Source organism: Monodelphis domestica, chromosome 4, assembly GCF_027887165.1.
Source record: "Monodelphis domestica isolate mMonDom1 chromosome 4, mMonDom1.pri, whole genome shotgun sequence".
NCBI classification, from domain to species: domain Eukaryota; kingdom Metazoa; phylum Chordata; class Mammalia; order Didelphimorphia; family Didelphidae; genus Monodelphis; species Monodelphis domestica.
Genome location: NC_077230.1, coordinates 10,868,487 through 10,889,814, shown reverse-complemented (window position 1 = coordinate 10,889,814; position 21,328 = coordinate 10,868,487). Strand labels below are relative to the sequence as shown.

The window sequence follows — 21,328 nt, the reverse complement described above, 5'->3', positions numbered from 1 at the left end:
AAGGGTCCTTTAAGGTCAAGCTGAAATAGCCATAATAAGGTCTAACTCGGGGAGAAAACGTCCCACTAGTTCAGGTTCCTACAAGGACCCAGGCATGGCGTATACATTTTTTGGGTGTGTGACCTTCATGCACTGGGTAAATGGAAGAGCTCTCAGTTATCTCGGCATCACAAAAAACACAAGAAATTAATAGATCTTCTACTGGGGACCTCTTCAGTTCTCTCGTTAACAAGGCAAGCCGTCTGGGTTTCTAAGGCGACCCAGGGGTGGCTAAAGAGATTTGGGGGCCCGTGTTCACCAGCTGATAGGACATGGTTTGAACAGCCTCGGTTAATTGATTTTACAAGATCTTTCAGGAAGAGTACACAGAAATGTGGTCTCTTCCTTTACAATTCATGACTTTCACCTGAACTTTTTTGAGATAATAGAACTAGTAGTACCTATCATTACCACTTTTCCAAAAAGTGAACAAAACAGAGCAAAAATATGACAAATATAAGGAGGTGATTATGTGGCATTATAAAACGAATGAAGGAATTTTGCCTGAAATAAATACCTGACAAATCTAAAATATTATGTTCAGTTGAAGCACCACATTTTAAGAGACATTTAAAAAACAAATTTGTGTAGAAAATGGTGGCTATGATGAAAAAAAGCTCAAGTAATAGAAAGAATGGAGAAGCAGGGGACATCAATTCAAATCCCTGGTTTATCGGGAGTGACTTTACCTCTCTGGGCCTTAAGTTTCATCCTTTGTAAAAAAAAGTGACCTCTGAAATCCTCATCACACCTACATCTTTGAGCCTATGATTTTTTTCTTCATATTTAATGGAAGCTTTATTTTACTTTGGAATTTTATTTTTTATTTAAACACAAAATGAAAGTACTTTGTGAATGAAAAATATGTGTAATAAAAGCTTCCAAATTCAAGGAAATATCAAAATTAAAATGCAAAGAAATCAAAATACCTTTTGATACAAACAAAAATATTAGCTAATAACAACTTTCCAAGTCACTTCCTACACACATAAAGAAACTGAATACCCTCTGGTGTTTTTCTCAGCAGATTCAAAGATGACTAAGATTCTATAAAGTTATCCTTCTTTATTTGTGATTGTTTTTAAAAAGGCCCCCTTCCTCCCTTCCCTCTTCATCATAGTTAAGCCTGGAAAAGTAGGGTCTCCACTTCAGACATTTTGGGAAAAGAAACAAATCATTAATATTTAATTACCGTTTTCCGGCTGACAGCAAAGAATGGGTGGCCTTAAAAGGTATACTGAATGTTAATGCAATAATAGTGGAGTAAATTGACCATGGACAATCAATAGACACCTAAAAGGGGGAAAAAATTACATTCATGGTACTCATGTGACTTTAAAGAACACCCCCCCTATTCTCCATCCCCACTTAGTTTTCATGACTGCAAGCATCATCTTTATGAATGATGGATAAAATTAGGTAAACAAAGCCACCAAAAACGGGAGCCCACAGTCAGATTCATATACAAGTAAAATACATAATGAAATTTGCCAAAACAATGAGAATCTGTTGTAGCCTCCTAGTAGCAGCAAGGATTCTTGCAATCACACAAAAACGTTGAGTAAATGTGAATATTCGGCTTCAAGGAACTATTTCTTTTTGTGGTCACCACTGGAGTAACCATAGTTTGTGACTTATATTTATGTATGGCCAGTGAAAGGGACCTTGCTGCTACTACTAGGTGACTACAGCAAACCGTTAGCAATCACGGCTTGTGAATACAGAATACAAAAATCATTTTTAAAAAATGTGCAGGAGATTACAATCAAAGGTCATTTTGTTAGATTGGGCCCAAATCATACCAAGTCAATCTGAAAATCAGACTATCAGCCAGCTGTGGAGTCTGTGTGACACCAAACAGCTGCACTCACTGAACCTCTAATTATCCTGGAACCTTGGCGCAAATAGCCCATATATATTAAGCTTGAATCCTATTTTGCAAAGTGCTGGTGAGATCTAAAAGATATGAGAAAAGATCTCCTTTAACCACATTTCTTTCAAGTAACAAAATGTATCTGGGAGAAAATTACTACATCTGGCATGAGACAGTTATAGATGTGCATGTATATGTCAAGTGATGTAATAATATATAAAGAACACATTTTAAAAGATCATAACTCTTATCTTTCTCTTATATTGCTTTACTGTCTGCATTTCAGTGTTGGAATTGTGCCAAAGAGTGACCGTCTACAAATAGCATACTTATGGGAAGATGGACAATTCTAGAACAAAAATTATAATCCAGAAAAAGACTTATTGTAAGAAAAAAATGTATATGTACACCCTGAAAAATACCACTAACTTACAGGCCAAAGTCAGTGATGATACCGGGCATTTTTAAGATCTAAAAACTTTGAACCCTCTGCTATATTCAGAAGACTTTACATCACATCAAACTTTGTTTACAGTTTTAGAGATTACATAGGATCACAGATCTAGGGCTGAAGAAACCTCAGAGGCTCATTTTACTGATGAAGAAAGTGAGGCCCAGGGAGGTTAAGTGACTGGCCTAAGGTCACACAGGCAGTAGCAGAAGCCAGATTTAAGCCTAGGTTCTCTGACAGTGATCAAAAGTGCTTGATTAAAAAGTTACTAATAAATAACAAGGAAAAACGATGTCCTGATGTAGATTTTCTCATCAAATTTTCAGTAGAGAAAACGAGAACTCGCCAGGCCACATTGTCTGCCTGTCATTTTAATAGACTATCTCGGCACTTTCACGGTCGTGTAAGTAACTTGAAAGCAACACTTCTGGGTAGGCATGAGCTACCTCCCTAGCCAACACTCTTAGAATCCTCTGCAACTGCTATTCCTCCGGAGCTGGGTCTCTCTCTCCAGGTGGCTCCTATGTATCCCTTAGACTAAGGGTTGGAGATGAACAGAAATAAGTGCAGAAGCACATCTGATGTTCTTCGGCTTTTATCAGTCTTTTGGACTTTGGGTACTTAAGCAATCGAATTGCTTGATGGGAAGGGCACGTATCATTGTCATTTCTAATACTCTCAAGCCTATATTTAAATATAAAAAAGGGTGTTTACAAACGCCACGTCTTACTTTTTGGTCTAGAGTAACCATGCAGTTGCCAGCTTTCGGTTTCTCCTTATTTTTCCTATGAGATTCTTTATTGCCCAGTTTGTCGCTCTCCCCTGAAGCTGTTGGAGCAGAAGGTAAGGAAAGAACCTCCAGTTCAAATTCAATCATGTGGTAGGCAGGAGCCATGGGCAAGCTCACACTGGTGACCTTCTCTGAGGACTGAATCCTGAGCGACGCTTCTGAAGACTTCTCTACAAGAGACACCAAAGGCAGCTTCAGAATCATTCCCGTCCCCTCGTTTCTTCTCTCAGAAACTGGTAAGACTCTTAGCTAAGCAAGCCAAGAACTTAAACCACTTAGTGGGCAGCTAAGCATTCGGTAAGAGAGCGTCCTCTAGTGGGGACGCTACCTGAACGTGGACGGGGAGGGGGAGCTCGTGCTCTCTCCACATCAGACAATGCAGTGGGGACAGAATTCATGTCCTTCCAGGGGGGGCAAGTCTGCACAGGAGAATTGAGGGAAGCCTGAAAATGGAGGGAAGACGATGAGGCAGGCAGTAGGCAGGTGGCATGGACAAGAGCTAGCTGGGGGCTAAGGGGAGTTGGGAAATGGAGAGCCCAATGTCTCGGGCTTCAGTTTTCATCAGGCCAGAGTCAAGAGAACCAACTAAGGTCTAAGAGAATTCTGCGAAGCCTAAAGGTACTTCATCATAAAGTGGCATTATTGGTTTTTCCCACGTTACCAAGTAAGCATGTAGGAAAGGATGGCCAGGGTGTCCACTCAGCTCCTGGGCAGCACTGGCAGTGATGTCTTAGCTATTGCATACACTTTTCTACTCCATACTCCAATCAATAGCAAAAAGCAATCTCATGCCTTCCTCCCCCCGTCAGTGCCCTTTGACCTCAACAGTGGCGAGGGGTCTCTTCCAGATATTCACCTGGTAAGCACAAGGCCACACACAGCACTGGCTACAAAGCTGATTCTGTAGCATCTTTTGTATGTATTTTTGGAGGGGCAGAAAAAAGTCGTCGTATCGTTCTAGTCTATGGAAGCTCCAGCACACTGACTGATCTAGCTTAATCGGGTTTATAAATGTATACACTGCAGTACAAGACCACCATCTCATGATGGGAAGGGGAAGGCAACACGACATCTGTTAACCAACAGCTAGAATAGACTTACGCTGCTTCCTTTGAAGGCCAAACCCCATATTTTCTCTACGACATGATGCTGGATGAATGGTGAATGCTTACCTCTGGTATTAGAATAGATTATGGCTCTGTTTTCTGCATGGAATAGAATCAGCATAGCATCTGCGTTGCTAAGCTGTAGACTGTCCCCATTTTTTATTGTATAATAGCCAGTAGTGACAGTAAACTTGACTTTTTGAGGAATACCAGCCAAAAGACTTTCTGGAAAGGAAAACAACAATTGTTTTATACTCATTTGAATGGGTCCCTCCATCTAGGTCATACCTATTTAACGTTTATTTTCTTTGAAAATTTGTGTTCCAAATTCTCTCCCTCCTTCCCACCCCCACCCCGAGGCAGGCAAGCAATCTGATATAGATTTTACAAGCATATGTAAGCATGTAAAATATGTAATCATGTAACACATTTTTCCATATTAGTCATTTTGTGGAAAAGATCTCGAATAAAGAAAACAAAAGAAGAAAGTGGAAATAGAGTATGTTTCAGTTCGCATTCTGACTCGCTTAGAGGGCAAATGAATTTTTTTATCATGAGTTTCTGGGATTGTCTTGGATTGCTGAAAATAATTCACAATTGTTCAACAAAAAATACTGCTGTCACTTTGTACAATGTTTTTCTGATTCTTTTCACTTCACTTTGTGCATCAGTTCACTTAAGTCTTTCCAGATTTTTCTGAAATCATTCTTCTCAACATTTCTTATAGCACAACAGTATTCCATTATAATCATATAATACAATTTGTCTGGCCATTCTCCAATTGATAGATAGCTCCTCGATTTCCAATTCTTTGCCCCCACAAGACATGCAACAAATCCTTTTTTACAAAGAGGTCCTTTTCCCTTTAGGCCATACCTTTAAAATGAAATTTCTATGAAAGGGATAACAACACTGATTATAGTTTTTATGTGAAATAGATTTGAGGACAAAATTTAGGTCTGTATTTGTAAGGCTATATTTATTTCTATATTAAAATGTAAGCAGATTAACAAGTATTAATTTCATATGCAACAACTTATTTATTCACATAATTCTACTCGTCCCTCCCCAACTCTGCCCACCCACTCCTCCCCCCCATTTCTGTGACTGGGATAAAGGAGGACTATAGGTTGTCAGTCAATGTAAGCATCAGATAGCTAGCACCACCTTTTGCTTAGAATGGAAAAATTCTGAAATGAAGAATTTTACTGGAAACTAAGGCGACATTGCTGGTGTAGGTAAGCCAATAACATCCTATGACAGAGAAACTTTGAGAGGAAAAGAAAAAATGGGAATATAAAGTAACTAAAAAAGTGTTTATGTTTAGGATTTCCTTTCAAGTGTCAGCCTTAAATAGATTTGAGAAGCAACCAATGGAAGAGCTCTATAATGGGTTCTTCTCAAGAGGTTAAAAAAGCACTGGGGGGGGGGGGGGGGGATTCTACCTCAAAGAAAGTAGAAGATATTTGGTGGAAAGTGACATGAACAGTATCTATACAAGAGCAAAGAAGGGACTATTTACTCGGTACAATTTCTAGAATGGTTAGATATCATTATAACTAGAAAGGAACTTAAAAAGTGTCTCATCCAATTCCTGTTTCACAAGTGATGAAACAGAAGCTCAAAGGAAATGCCATGATTTGTATAAGGTTGGAGGTACTTAGTGACATATCTGATACTGGAACCTAGACCTCTTAATCCTAAATCTCAAACGATAACACTGTTGTTTTATACTGAAACCTGTGGTAAGCCACAGTAATATATCAGTATATTAAATATTTGTCAATGCAACAATAGGGAGAACTTTGGTCTAAAGCTCTCATGATTACAGGCAATTCTGCTTTAAATGGGTGGAGAGTTCAAGAGGCATGTACATAAAGTGATTTTTATGTAATGTGAATTTATCTGTGGATGCAGAAAAGGCAGGAGAAAGGAGTGAACATATGGTTCAAGGACACAGAGAGCCTGGGAAGAGAATTGAGAGCAGAAGGAGGAACGTTTGAGGGGACTGGGTAGAAGCCACTTCCAGGCTAGACAGATGACGTACAGTGGCCAGGGAAAGACACCCATTACTGCAGCACAAAAGGATGGAAGACAGACCTGCAAGGGCTGACCATGTGGATGGATTGAGGCAAAGTCTCTTCTCTGTTCCAGAGGTCCACGCCAGTCCCTAGATCTTATCTTCCCTTTCTACTTTCATATTAAAGGGTTTTTTGTTTGTTTGTTAGGATTTTTTTTTGGTGGGGATGAGGAGTTAGAGGTCATGAAGTGAGCAGCTGAGAGGCAGGGTCAGGGACAGAATACAATATTCTACAGTGTAGTTAATGTAGGTGTTTTGGGGGAATGCAGACTTCTTTCAGATTTTATATAAAGTCAAATTTGCATGATGCAAATGTATATAAAGTGAGAACGATCTATATTAACATACCAAACGAGGCATAAAAAGAGGGAAATATGTTCACCATGGTGTTTTTCAATGTCAATTAGAATTGTTTGGCACAGGGTCCAAATGGAAAAGGGATTTCTAAAAGGGATTCCTTTTGGAGTGCTCCTGTTTATGCATGGCATTGTGCTAATTGCATCATGCCCTGAACACTGCAAAATATCCAACATGTGATGCAGAAACACTCAAAAGACTTTTACCTAGTCATTCAACTGGATAAAGAATGTCTATTATTCAGACTATGATATTCAATTGAATCAACCCTACCCACTGGCAAAAAAATGGGCTCAGGAGAAATAGCCTCAATTGCATTTGGCAAACTAAAGTGTGGTTAATGATGCCAAACTTGTTGAAACAATGTCCCTCTTTTTTTTTAACAACCAAACTTTTCTACTAATGTCTGCATAAGACCATGCAGGCGACACTGAGCCAAATTCTGGAATACCACAATCTCTAAAGGAAAAAATTGTATATGATTTGAAGACAACTGAGAGCTATAGGATGAAAATAAATATGCTATAGTATATTACCAATTGTAAATTGCATTTAAGCCGCAGCATAAATATGGACTGGAATGGGAGATTGATTTGGTTCTAAAGATGATTAGAAAAAAATAGCTCAAATACTGCAATTGTATATATATGATGACATGACATAGATGGCGCCCAGTATATTGAGCGTAATCCTTTTGAGGATTTATGTGATGACATATCCAAGAATTACCTGGGAGGAAAAGGTATTGATGCAATGCAACCTGCATCATTCAAGAAAATACCACATGGATAAGATCACAGAAGTAAGCATTACATAGTTTACCCAATCTAATATGAATAAATGGCACAACTCTTCATGATAATTCTGATTTCGAGTTTCTGTGACATTTTAGTTGTTTTTCTTTTAAATATAAAACTTTTAGTTGATGTTACTAAATCAAAATTCATCAAATTTCTTCACAGTCCATTTTATGTGTACATGTATGTATATGCATGTACATGTATGTACAGATATGTGCATATACACAAATATGTTTTGTCGCTAATTACCAGTCAAATGCGAGTAAATATCCCGTGAAGGACACAGAAAAATTACGCAAATAATTTCTCTTTATGGTTTAAGTATGTTAAGAGTCACTAATGGAGATAAGAAAATAATTTAAGCGTGTTCATTGTAAAGGGGGAATTCACCAATCTGTTTACTGACACTTTGGCCTAGATGCAGACAACATCGTCTTGGACTGTAATGTGCAAAAAGTTTATGTAAGCAGACCGTAGGCATGTACTCATTCATCTATGCATATCATAATTCATACCCAATGCCGTTTACCACTCATCGACATTAAGATGGGAAAGACATGAGGTTTTTGGTCAACCTGTGCTTCAAACTGCCAGCTATACTGTGGAAAGCAGAGATAAGAGTAAAAAAAAGGAAAGCCAAAGACCCAAACCACCCAATGTTAGGCTTATTTTCTAATCTGTTCTCCTCATTTCTTCTATCACCGTACTAGAAATGATTAAGCTCTATGCTTACCAGTCAGTGGTTCCACTTTGAGCTGAGGGTCCTGAGAGTAGACGTCATACTGTACTATGGGATAGATATGAGGAAGAACAAATTGCACTTGGCCCACTGAGGTGCACATCTGCCTGAGAGTATATGTTCCAGGTTCTTTTGCCTAGCACAGAAACAATGCATGAGTTGATAGGCCATTCACAATTCTAAATTTATATTACAAATATAACTTGGTCTAGATTTTGATATGTTACATGTGTGTACGTGCATGCAGACACATATATATGCTCAGATTCTGAGCACGAAGGTATCTCAGAGGTCGAGTCCACTCCGGGAGGAGCAGCTCTGGACCAGGCTCCTTTTCAGCAGTCACCGAGTCTCTCCTTAAAGATCTCAGGGGAGGGGGAGACTACTGTCGATGAAACCTATATTCTTTGGCTTGTTAGGACATCAGCCTCTCTGCAATCTCTCATTAAGTCTAGTTCTGTCCTTTGGGGTTAAGTATAATAAGAATAATCGTCCTATGTCCAAATACTTGATGGTAGTTCTATATCCATGCAAATTTCTCAAGCTCACACAAGTATCTAGTGGCACAGCCAGAATTTACGGATATCAGCTTGTTTGCTCTCCTAAACAAAAGCACGTATATGGTGGCAAGGATTTAAGTAGTGCATTACAGTTTATGAAGTACGTTATTTAAAACAACCCACTGAGATAAGTGTATTATCTTAATTCCTTTTATAGGTTAGGAAAAGGAGGCTCATTAGTTTACAAAGTTAAATGATTTGCTCATGGGTCACATGACTAAAAAATGTTCATTCACTTGAACTCTAGTATCAGCTCCAATTCTAGTACCCCATGATGCCTGAGAATTCCCTAGATTTAAAGTTTAATAATTCCAGAAGTTATATTTTTAATTTCTATGAATCCACGACAGAATTATTCTCAAAGAACATATAGACATTCAGTAAAGATACTGAAATCCCACTTTAAAATGGAAAAACAAATTGAGACTCAATAAACAAATACCTATCCTTTCTTTCTGAAGATTGGCCTAACTATTACATTTAATATATGCTAATAAACTGGGCAATTTATATCCAAATGAGTCAGAGGAGTATGTCGTATGTACAACATCTGATGAGTAGTAGGTGCTTAACGAAAGCTCACTGACTGATTGTTGACAAGTAATTTGGGTGTTTTTTTTGGTGACTTGTTAGCAAAACACTTATTTCCCCCCTTTTAGAGAATTTAGCATTATTCTGTTTTGGGGTTTCACTTAAGTGCTGTATCACATACTAAAACAATAGAAATTAATTTAAATTTTGTTTTAAAATGTAGTAACACCCTAGGAATAACTGGAAGACATAGTAAGGAATAGCAAAAGTAGAGTGGGGAGTTGCAAGTGGTTGCATAGCTCAATGGAACAAAGATCTGGAAGTGGAAGATGAGTCTTCAACATTCAGGCTCTGCCACGGGCCATCTGTGAGGCAACTGCCCTGGATCTATGTTTTTCCATCTGTAAAATGAAGGGGCTGGGCCTCAAGAGTCCCTTCTACCTTGAAATTTAAATTTCTGAAGTCCATCATCCAGTTTTAGAATCTACGATTTCTATGTATATTCATACAACTATTTCACAAATTTCTCAATTCACAGGAACCTGGATATTGAACTATACTGCAGTATTATAGGTAATTTAGACAAAGTTATCAAATCTTCTAATTTGGCCAACAAATAATACAAATCTTTTGAGATAAATGCCAGTTATCAATAAACATGATCTAAAAGGACAAAACCAAAACTCCAGCAGAATTAGGCCTTTATTGTTGAACTGGATCTGTGTATCCATTATTTAGGATATAATTTATTTTATTTTTTTAACTCTTACCTTCTGTCTTAGAACCAATATTAAGAACTGGTTCTAAGGCAAAAAGTAGTAAAGTCTAACCAACTGGGGTTAAGTGACTTGCCCAGAGTCATATAGCTAGGATGTGTCTGAAGACAGATTTGAACCCAGGGTCTCCAGACCTGGCTCTTTAACCACTGTGAATCTTAAAATTTCTCAGACTTGTGAATGTTAAAGATTCTCAGACTCTACCTTAGAATATTTGGTTAAGACTATTCCCCATTTTAAACAATGAAGGTACTTGATCAGGAATGTGAGAACTCTAACCTTACTCCACCCATACTTAAGCATACTTTAGGGGAAGATAAAGTTGTAAACTCCTTACTGAACAATGGAAAAGTACTTAACTCATACTTATAGTGAGGCAAAAGCTCTTAAGCCAAGTCAATTTTTAGATCTAATACAAAAAGGTGCTAAGTACCTATGAAGGTCAAATTAATCACTAAAAGGTCAGGCAACTTGCAAACTTGCAAGGGACAAGCTTAACAAAAGAGGTGTGAAGTTTTAGTCTACCCAGAGAAGTTGAGAACTAAAGAAGGTGTGAATTAAGAATGGTCAGTCTACTGTGGTTGTGGTAGATGTGAAAACTTAGGGGAGGTGACATAGGAGAAAATTCTCTTTAAAAGGAGGTCAGAAAGGCCTCTGAGTAGTTCAGCCTGCCAAAGCTGAATTGGAGGGCTCGGTGACTGAACTTAGTGGAGCTGAGGAGCTAAACTGGAGGGTCTCTCTGAATACTAGAATCTTGCTTGGGACAAATCTTGTGGTGAGTGGATTAAAGACTGACTATCTCTCTCTTAAGGCTTAAGCCTATGCTGGCCTAGCCCTTTTCTCATTATTTCCTTATTCTCTCTCTCCCTTTCTTTAATTCCTTAATAAAACCCAGCTGACTTGGGTATTTCATATTTGGGAATTTTCCCCATGGCGATCACTTTATTTTTAATATAAAATTAAGACACTGTCTTGAAACCATATTTTTGAGGTCACAGTTTTAGGCTAACGCTCTTTTATCTGTAACACCACTGAGTTACCAGCTGCCCTGTGAAGGGTATAGTCTTAAGAGAGTTACCCTACCACAGGGAGAAGTTAAGTACTTTGTATTACTTATACTTATTACAGTATGTGACAGAAACAGGATTTGAACCCAAGTAATTCTCAAGGCTAGTCACTATTTCCAATAGGCCATGCTTTCTCTTAGCAGTCATGTATTAGCAGTATTAAATAAAACTTACCAATTTAAAAACATACCTGAGTTCTGAATATTATTTTATTGACCCCTGGTTCCAGAGTTACATTGCTACATTTTAATATGTGTGCCCCATCCTCTAGAGTCACCCCTGAAGGAATTTCCAGAGAGGAGCTGCTTTCTTGCCTTCGTAGTAGCATGTGAACATTTTTACAAATGATTCCAGTTGTGTTCAAGGAGTTATCGGAGGGGCTCCTCTCATACATCTCATATAATTCCAGTGCAGGTGAATTACTTCGGGAGAAAGGAGCACTTGAATTCTCACTTGGAAAACTGATAATGCCATTGGATGTCTTGTGCTTGGTAAGCCATTCAGCAGTCTTACGGTAGCTGTTTTTCTCAATGCTAAAGTGAACACTGATGGCAATCTGCTCTACTTGAACTGAGATAGGCATTTGGCTTAACAAAGTAATCTCAATAAACAAAGTTCCTCCCACGTGGACAAGAGCATTTGAAGGATCAAAGTGGAGATGTTTCAGTTGTGCAAAGGAATGCATAGACAACGTTACTTTGAGGCCTGCAAATTACAAATAAAATTGTTATATTTCGAAGTAGCACAAGAACAGAAGCGGCTTTTTAAAGACAGTGCTAATGTAATCTATGAAGCTAGAGCCTCTGAAGTCAAAGTATTCTTTTTAATGAAATGAATTTAGATTCCAGCCCAACCTCATACCCTAGAATATATGAAGTGAAGTGCCATTTTTGTCTTTGTATTCCTGACATCTACAGTGCTCAGAAGACAATGAGCACATAATAAATGCTTACTGATTATTTAAAGCTAATTTGAAGTCATGTCAACTACTTGAAGTCATATACTTGGAAGTACATGGCTTCCAAGCTAACCTCAGCCTTGAACATAAAATAAATAAATGATCCTTTTCCTCAAATGCATTCACAAACAGAATCGCTCATAGAACTAGATTTCAGGCAATGCTGGAAAAATGAACAAGTCTCTGTCATAACGATGAAATGTACAAACCTAGAGAGGACAAAAACAGAAGCAAAGATTTCCCCACTTTGGTTGCGACAATGATTTTATGCTCTTCCATGGTCTTTTCCCCTCAATCAAAACTTCAATTTCATTTCTATGATTACCTGACATCGTGAAGGAAAATCCAGTCCTATGCATTCAAAAGGCATTTTGTATTGAAAGCCCTTTACATCGCCTCCTCTTATCCTGCACGTCTCCATATGCTATACTCTCTTACACATATGCTATGATCCAGCAAAACCAATCTTCTTTGCTGTTCCTTGAATCCAACACTCCATGTCCATGTCATTTCATTAGCTGTCCTCTGAGCCTTTCATCGTTGCATATTGGCTTCCTTAGCTCCCTCCCCAAAAGTCCCTTCCCAGTGCCCCAATACTAGGTAAGTTCCCTCTGAGATTATCTTTTGTCTACTTTGTATTTAACTTGGATTTATGAACTCAGTTAACAGGCTTGTGTCTCCCATGTGAGCTCCTAAAGGAAATGGATTGTGCTTTTTGCCTTTTTTTGGTAAGTTTAGTACTGAGTGGAGTTCCTCTCATGTACTATTCACTGACTGACAAAAACACTCAATAAACTTCAACTTAACTGAAAAGCGCCCAACTGTATTTTGGCAAGAGAATTACAGTTCAACAAAGAGCACGCACACTATATAGCTAATATGACCTTTGCATATAATAAAAGAAACAAAAAATTCAGAGTAAATTGTGTTATTCTCAGAATTTCATCCTAATAAGATCTGACCAAATACTGGCAGGTTTAGTTACCATGCAAATGAGAATTCTAGACTATTTGAAAGAGGTAATTTTCCTTTTAAAAGGTTTTAAAATCCATTACTACCTGATTTTTACAATTTAATCTGCCTTTACTTACCTGGATTTTCTTTCTGCTGGTTGGCAAAGTTAAGTATTTCTTGGCAAAAATGTTTACGTTCATCTTCTGTTAAGTGACTATCACTGGCTAAAAGGCTGCTTGTCTGAAGATAGCTGGAAAATAGAGCTAAGGAGAATGAAAAGAAGTCCACAGCTATTTCCAAGAATTTTTTAAAAGCATAAATCTATTTTCTGAATGCTTTGGCATTAAGTTTAGCTAAGATAAGCTCTTTCAGGAAGCCAATGCTTTATTTTTTTAAAGTGAAGTAAAAAAAAGATATATTTAAAAGCATTTCTTCCAAAAGAGTATCAGTACAAAAATAACGAGGATGTTGGTCTTATTATCATAAAAAAGCATTTGTTTCACACCTGAATATCTAAGACAAAACCATTATGTATTGAATCAATACATCTTTATACTGCAGAAATTGATGCTAATTTTTTAAAGGATACTTTTCAATCTGGCCAAGATGTTTTTGACATTCTGCTAACTGCTTTCTTGTATGTGTGATGGGCAATGCCCACCCCTCAGCCACATAATTCTTTAATGCACCTTGAAGGTAGACCTCTGCTTTTTGTGGAGACTTTTTCCTCCTTGCAAAGCAAACAAAGAGGAAGCTTAATCAAAATTTTGAGTAAAAACAAGTTTGAAAACTCAATTTTAATACTACTTTCACATTACCCATTTCACTGTAAATGCATGCTTCTCTTTACTGCTTTCCTAAATTGAAGTGGAGCAGCATAAACAAATAGTCAATTTGCCAAAATCCAAGGTGGGTATGTCACAGGATCAAATATGATAATAACCCACCTTACATTTGCATACCACCTTATAAATGTCAAAGTCTTCATATTCATTATCCCACAATAAGTTAGTGAAAAAAATAAAATATTCATTGTTATCTAAACTTGACTGAGAGGGAAAATAAAGATCAGATTGTTTAAGTTAACAAACTATTTGTCTAAAATTAAATAGGGAGCTAGGTCTATAATAAATGTTTTCTGACTTCGAATTCAGGTTTTTTTTCCCAGTATTCCAAATAGACCCTTCATGTGAAGGGGGGGATCAATATCAACAAAGGAGATAAGATTCAGCAAACACTGGATTGCTAATCTCAACGAATAAAGGACAAGCTCATCTAAAGTATTTAATATTTCTAGCGGATTTTGGCAGGTAGCAAAGTCTCAATTCCCTAATTTTATCAAACAATCAGAAAATATTTCCAACCTGAGTAATTTTTAAAGTTTCTCAAATCACCATTAACTATGTTTTTCCTATATGCTAAGTACCAATACAGCTATGTTAACTGAACCCTAAAATGGAGTAAGTTTTTCAACGATGACTATTTGCAGTAAATAGTAGGAACAGAATAATTTCAGCTTTTCAATTTGAGCTAAATTCTTCAACAACAATTTAAAGACACTACGTTATGACTTTACATTGGGTAATCATGAACCAAGAAGCAGAGCAAAAGGATAGAACAGTCATGTGACTACTAGGTCCTAGTCCCAGCTCTGATGTAAACCAGCTTTGTTCCATTGGGAAGTTAAAATCTCCCAGTGTTCTCTCTCTTCCTTGTCCACAAAACAAAGGGGCCTAATTATTTCTAAAGTCTTTTTCTAGCTCTAAAATTTTATTCTAATCTGATCATACTAGTTAAATGAAGCACATACTATGAAATTAAATGCTTTTGATATTATTTAAAATGCGTGACTAAAATATGCATTCCCTTTGAACCAGGGCTATATGGCCAAGTCTTACCCCCAGGGAAGGTCAATGAAAAAATGAAAGGTTCCATAAATACAGGTTATCTCAAATATCTTAATATAGTTTTAAATGTCAAGTTTAAATGGCTTTAACAGCTCAAAACTGCACTTAAACATTTGGACCACTATATACGAAGATATTTATAGCAGCGCTTTTTGTAACAACAAAGAACTGAAAATGAAGTAAATGCCAGTCTATTAGAGAATGGCAAATTAATCATGGTTCTCAAATGTAATGGAATATTAGAATATTAAGAGAAACAAGGAATATAATAAACAGTGAAACAGATTCACAGATTTGTGTTAATTGATGAGAAGGGAGGGAAAAGGAATTGGGAAAAATATGCCCAATGATTATAATAATGTAAATAATTAGATCAAAACAACTGAAATGAAATTCTATTAAATTATAATGAGGCTACAATTAGCCTCTCAAAAGAGATTTTGGAAGATACCTCCCTTGAATCTTTGTGGAAAAAGGGGACTATGGGTGAATCTGTGATATTTGAAGTTATATAGATTTAAAATAATTAGTTCCAATCTGGTGAAAATATGCAATACAAATCTGAATAATGTGACCATTTCAGGGGATTCATTAAATGATTAACATTAACTAAAATCTAGTGCTGAATATCTAGTAAGGCTTTCTTATTGGTTAGTTTTGTTCTGTTTTATTTTTTCGTCTCTTCATTGAAATACTCTTTGAGGGGATAGCAAGTAGGAATAAAATTCTGATATTAAAAAAAGGTCAATGAAAATTTATTTTTAAAAAAAGTAAATATCAGATTTACTCTTGCATTTCATGCATGCATAAATGACCTAAACAGGTATTTTTAAGAAAATGAAGAAATTTATTTTCATTTATTATTAGTTTATGCTGAAAAAACTATTTATGATAGGTGGGATAAACATTTCTTTTTTGCCTCTTAATTTTTCAACTAAATCCATATTTTTCAAGGCACTTTTCACCATCCTCCCTATGGCCATTGATTTAAGTATAAAAATATATTTTGATTTCTTTTGGAGAATCTAGTGAATAATTCTTTGTAGCATTTTTTACTTTGTTTAAGGTAGGTTGTTAGTACATAAGAAGCAGTCATGTTCACGTTGGTCTTTTTTTGCTTATGTTCTAAGCATCCCATGAAATGATGTTTCTTACTGAATAAATGATGAAACCTCCTCTACAAACTCCTCTGCTTCTTTCATTGGGAAGAACCTGTGAAGCATCCCTCCATTTAGCTGCAACTTCCTTGTCTTCCAGTTACCCTATGAATCTTAGTAGTGGTGTATTTCAGTTCTTTTGAATAAAGTCATTTGGTGATCATTGGACAAAAGTCTCAACTTTATAATATTAAGTGGCATGTGCATGTTTATAGATTGTCTGAAAATTATAAAATTCTTAGCACCCAACACCTTTTGCCTTCTTTTCAGCCAGTCTACTATGGTTACCAGGGAGGTGGGATGGAAACACATGAGACTGAAAGCCACTTGCATTTCTTTTGCTTGTTTCATGCACTGCCATGGTGAAAGAATTAATTGGCTAGGGGGAATAAGCTTCCTTGTACTGAGTTGGTCTATAGACACCAAACGAGCCTGTCTCCAGACCACAGCTGAAGCATTTTATTTTTAGCTGAAACTTTTCTAGCTTAGCAGGACGTGTCAGAGTGTACCCTTATTTGGCAGAACTGTTGAAAATCCAGAGGTAGATCCAGAGGTCAGAAGACTCTGGGGAAGGAAAGGAGTAGGAAAATGAAAACATGGGGAAAAAATGAAAGTAACTTTTCAGCCTTTTTTTGCATAGGTAACAGCCTATGGTTGTGAAGTATTGCATAAACTGTCAGAAATGAATGATGTGTTATGTTTTTGTTTTTTTTAAAACCCTCACCTTCTGTCTTGGAATCAATAATATGTATTGGCTCCAAGGCAGAAGAGTGGTCCAGGGCTAGGCAATGGGGGTGACTTGCCCAGGGTCACACAGCTGGGAAGTATCTGAGGCCAAATTTGAACCTGGGACCTCCCATCTCTAGGCCTGGCCCCCAATCCACTGAGCTACCCAGCTGCCCCCTAATGTGTTGTTTTTGATGATTTTTTTTTTTGCTCTTTTCTTTAGTTGTTTAAAAAGGCTATATTGCTAGGGGTGGAAGAAAGGGCGATATATCCAGATGGTGATATAAAAACAAAGGGTATCAACTAAAAAAGGTAAATATTAAAAAATAAGTCAAAACAATAAGCTACTTGTAAGATGACTAGAAAAGTCAATTCAGGATTTATTCTCCTTCTCTAGTTTCTCTGAATATATTCCCTTCTTTTCCTTGTCTTTCCTTCTATTTCCTCTTCATTGATGGGCTACTTCTAAACTCTGAAGAAAAACTACCGTACTGACCTGGTATTTCTGCCCAAGAATCAAAAGTATTTATCTTCAAACCAGAAATGACATACTCTTGCTCTCTTGGGTATCTCTTGAGATACCAGGAGTGACAGTCCTATTTTGTACAAGAATTTTTTAAGAGATCCTAAATGGTGAATAAATTAATATATACACACATACATAAACACAACCTAAGTATAACTGTACATGCCCAGGTATTGTCAAAGTTGAAAAAAAGGATTAAAATGAATTACATATAAAACTCTGCCAAATCTTTTCCCACGAGTTTAGCTGATCGAATTCTTCCAATACTTGTATACATTTCAATGGTAGCATGAGAGAGATCCTATGTAAAAGGGGGGGAAAATTCCACAATTATTTACTTGAATTGTTTTGCCACTTTACATTTATAGAGCACATCACATTTTTTAAAGGTTTCTGCACAAGTATTCCTCTAAGTTTTTGTATAATGGTTCTGACAGATTTTCTTCTATAGTGACCAGTACTCAATAGGAGTGTATATGAAAAAAAATTAGGTAAAAAAATTTACAATTTCATGTAAAATGTTAGGTTGTCAAAGAAACTAAACTAAAAATGATTTTAGTGTTTGCTAGTTTTTTACGATGCATTTGAATTTACTCATAATTTAATTGCACATTTTTAATTTAAGAGAAAATTTCAAAACGATGAGAAAGATCTTTTTCTCATAGCAATATGGATTATTCATACAAAGTATTGTGGAAAAGCTAGCTATGATAAAAGTTGGCCTAGATGTCTAACCAGATTAAATCTCTTCTTTAGGTAACACCATTGCAGGAAATAACAGTAAAAATTTTCATTACTTTATATTTTATTAGGGCCAAATTATTTCATTTTAATATAAAAAAATCATACATCTATTCACACTATTACAAATCTATGCAATGGGCAATTCTCTTTAATAAAATTTAAAATGCTTATAATTGTTTCTGGGAAAACCATGGCATCCTTAAATTGTGAAGATAGGATTAACTCTCCCCTTGCCTATTTCAAATCAAGAATTTAAAGTACCCCTACTTACCATCAAGTACGAGAGTTCACAAGTCACTAGAATAAGGTCACACCTCCAAAGTCCAGTCCCCCCAACCCCTGACCCCCCGGTAGTGCTAGGCAAATTGAAAGACTGCAAATGGTTTCTGTGAAGAAAGGGAAGCGACGTGGAAAAAGGAACATAAAAGAAGAGACCAGCATGGTCTAGGACAATTCCTTTCCTGGCTTTTGGAATGAATGACTGAGATTCCTACCTTGGCTTTGGAGACTTTTCCCCTGGATCCTGTGTCGACTTGCTGGGTAAGTGGTTGAGATTCCTGCCTTGGCTTTGGAGAAGGTTGCATTGATGTAACTCAGCCAGAAGAGGTGTCTTCAGCCAGAGTTCCACCAATGCAGCTTCCTCCAAATCCAAGGCAGGAATCTCAGCCACTAAATGGTAAGTAGGGGTACTTTAAGTTTTTGATTTGATTAGCTAAAAATAGACAGGGGAGAATTAGTCCTATCTTCACAATATTTATGAAAAGACACAAGAATAATTCATGTGTCTTCACCATAGCTTTTTAGGGCACTAAAAAAGATGAGCATAGTTAGCATCAAGTAGCTCTCTGATTACTTAAGTTATTCACAATTCAAAAGGCATGTGGCACATTTCCCCAGGAATATTAGTGCCCTGAGAGATTATTTTCTCTATATCACATAGATTTCCACAATGTAATACTTACTAAGTAATGTTTCTCGAAAGCTTCTACTGAAGATAAAGCCTCCTTGAGTTTCTTATATGGACTCTGTGCAGTTTTGGCTTAAACAAAGAGAAATGACTACTTATTCATCTTCATTATTTATGTTCAGCTACATCTATGATTACTCACAAAGAAGGAAATAAGGAAATAAAAATTAAATTCCTTCAGGTTACAGATAGCCTTAAAACTAAGAGCTACATTAAGCCATCCAACTTTATCCAAAATAACTTAATGATGCTACAGCAATTTCAGTGAATGTTTTAGCAGTACTTAAAACAGAAGTATAACATTACTGATGCTTCCAATTAAAATACTAAAAATTATTACCTAAGTCATTTATACGGTGCTTTATTTTCAGCAAAACAATAACATGGTCTGATTTAGGATGCTTAGCAGCAGGATCAAAACATTGTTATTTTTCAAAAGTAGCTAAGTATATATATATATATATAAACAGTTTTAAACACATGCTCTCCCAATTAGGGCAAAATTTCACCCTGTCACTGGATGATCTGTAATAGACATCTTAGTTGTTTGTCAAACTTGATGATAGGCAGCTAGGTGGCACAGTGGAGAAGAGTGCAATTCAGCCTCAGACCCTTACAAGTTGTGTAACCAGGCAACCAAAGATGTGGACACAACTGAAATGACTGAACCACAACAGGCACATGATGATAACGAACATGTTTGCTGTTATCAACCCAAAGTACAAAACTTAAGTATTTGATTATTATTGATAATAGTATCTATTAAAATAATATCCTTTCCTTTGGGGACAAGGGGCAGAGAATGAAGACAATGTGGGGATCTGATGGCCTGTGATTGCATCACTACGTGGCACTTTATATTTAGAAATTCCCTGCACCAAATGCAAATCAGTAATTCATATGTAACTGGGGTCTCAGAGTTGCTTGGGATCCTGGGAGGTTAAGTGACTTGACCCCATAGTTAAAAAGATGTGTCATAGGTAGGATTTGGTCCTTGTAGTCTTCCTGACTCGAAAGCTGGCCCTCTATTTCTTCTAGGGTAGCATGGTTTACTGAATTACAATTAAGGGAAGTTTATTATTAGTTACTTTATAAGAATTAAGTAACTTAAGAAAGGCAATTCTAGGTTAGTGGGTATTTTTATTATATTGTGGAAAGAAAATGGTAAAGCAATACACTATCAGCTGCTAAAAATCTACTCCAAGACATAGCACTCTCCAAGAAATGTCCTACTACTCCTTGGAACATAGCATAATCAAATGAGTTATCTGATGATGTCATTAGGGAAAGCTTATCTATACTTCAGAAAAAAAGGGGATGTAAAAGATTCACACCAGTTAATCTAGCTCCAGAACAACTAAACAAATCATTCTAAGTTCTCATAATATTGGTAATGATAATTGTCATAATTAAGCTTATATAGGAGGTTGAAAAGAAAATTTTAATGAACTGCTTGAAAGTATGCTTTCAGCAATAAGTTTTAACATTCCAAATTACATCTAAAAACTGGCACTTAATCATCTTCATATACATCTCCAATAGTACCTGTTTCAGGTCGTTCAGCTCCCAAACCTGCCAAGAGATCAACTGTCCTATTAAGATCTTCTGAATTGGGTCCATTTTCTGACACAAGTCCACAGAGATATCCCAAGGATTTGAGCTGTTGAGAAAAACTCAAATTGTAAATTTATACTTCAAAAGTATTATTAAAAGTACAGAGCTGAACAATTTTAATATAAAAATCTAGCATGTAATTAGTAATACTTTACAAGGTATACTGATATCAATCTCTTTTGCAAGAGTCCTGCAAGGAAGGCTATTATGGAAATGAAAGGGCTAATGCTAAAAATACTGTAGTCACCATCTATCAGCCTCTGAAGACTTCCTGGACAACTAAAACAATCACCAAAAATTGCTCAGTATATCACTGACACTATGCAAATACACAGAAACCTATTAATGATTTCTTTACTAATTTTCTAAAAGGCTATCTAACATTTCTAACACTTTTACAGGATTATGAGACCATTCTCTAACATGTAGTTTCATATAGAGAACCTATGGTAATGTTGCTATCAACTCCAGGAACCCATAACTGATTCTACTGACATACTCCCTAAATACCACCCATTACCCCATTTTTTTTCCTGTTTCTAAATGAACAGAAAAAGGATATATAATTCTTTTAATGCTACCCCTTACAAAATAAAATCATCTCTA

The 21,328-nt window shown here is 36.5% G+C and overlaps 1 protein-coding gene across 2 annotated transcripts in view; it reads right to left on the bottom strand.

Moving 5' to 3' along the window:
• TRAPPC10 (trafficking protein particle complex subunit 10) overlaps nt 1–21,328 on the bottom strand; it is a 130,140-nt gene that overhangs the window by 14,646 nt on the left and 94,166 nt on the right. For both annotated transcript variants that reach the window (XM_007493215.3, XM_007493216.2), the window contains 10 exons: nt 20,654–20,768; nt 19,104–19,180; nt 17,607–17,698; nt 13,671–13,811; nt 13,219–13,331; nt 11,360–11,874; nt 8,230–8,371; nt 4,326–4,484; nt 3,094–3,323; nt 1,232–1,332 (listed from right to left, as the gene is read on the bottom strand). In XM_007493215.3, the coding sequence (XP_007493277.2) occupies nt 1,232–1,332; nt 3,094–3,323; nt 4,326–4,484; nt 8,230–8,371; nt 11,360–11,874; nt 13,219–13,331; nt 13,671–13,811; nt 17,607–17,698; nt 19,104–19,180; nt 20,654–20,768 (1,685 nt within the window). The remainder of the gene's footprint in view (nt 1–1,231; nt 1,333–3,093; nt 3,324–4,325; nt 4,485–8,229; nt 8,372–11,359; nt 11,875–13,218; nt 13,332–13,670; nt 13,812–17,606; nt 17,699–19,103; nt 19,181–20,653; nt 20,769–21,328) is intronic.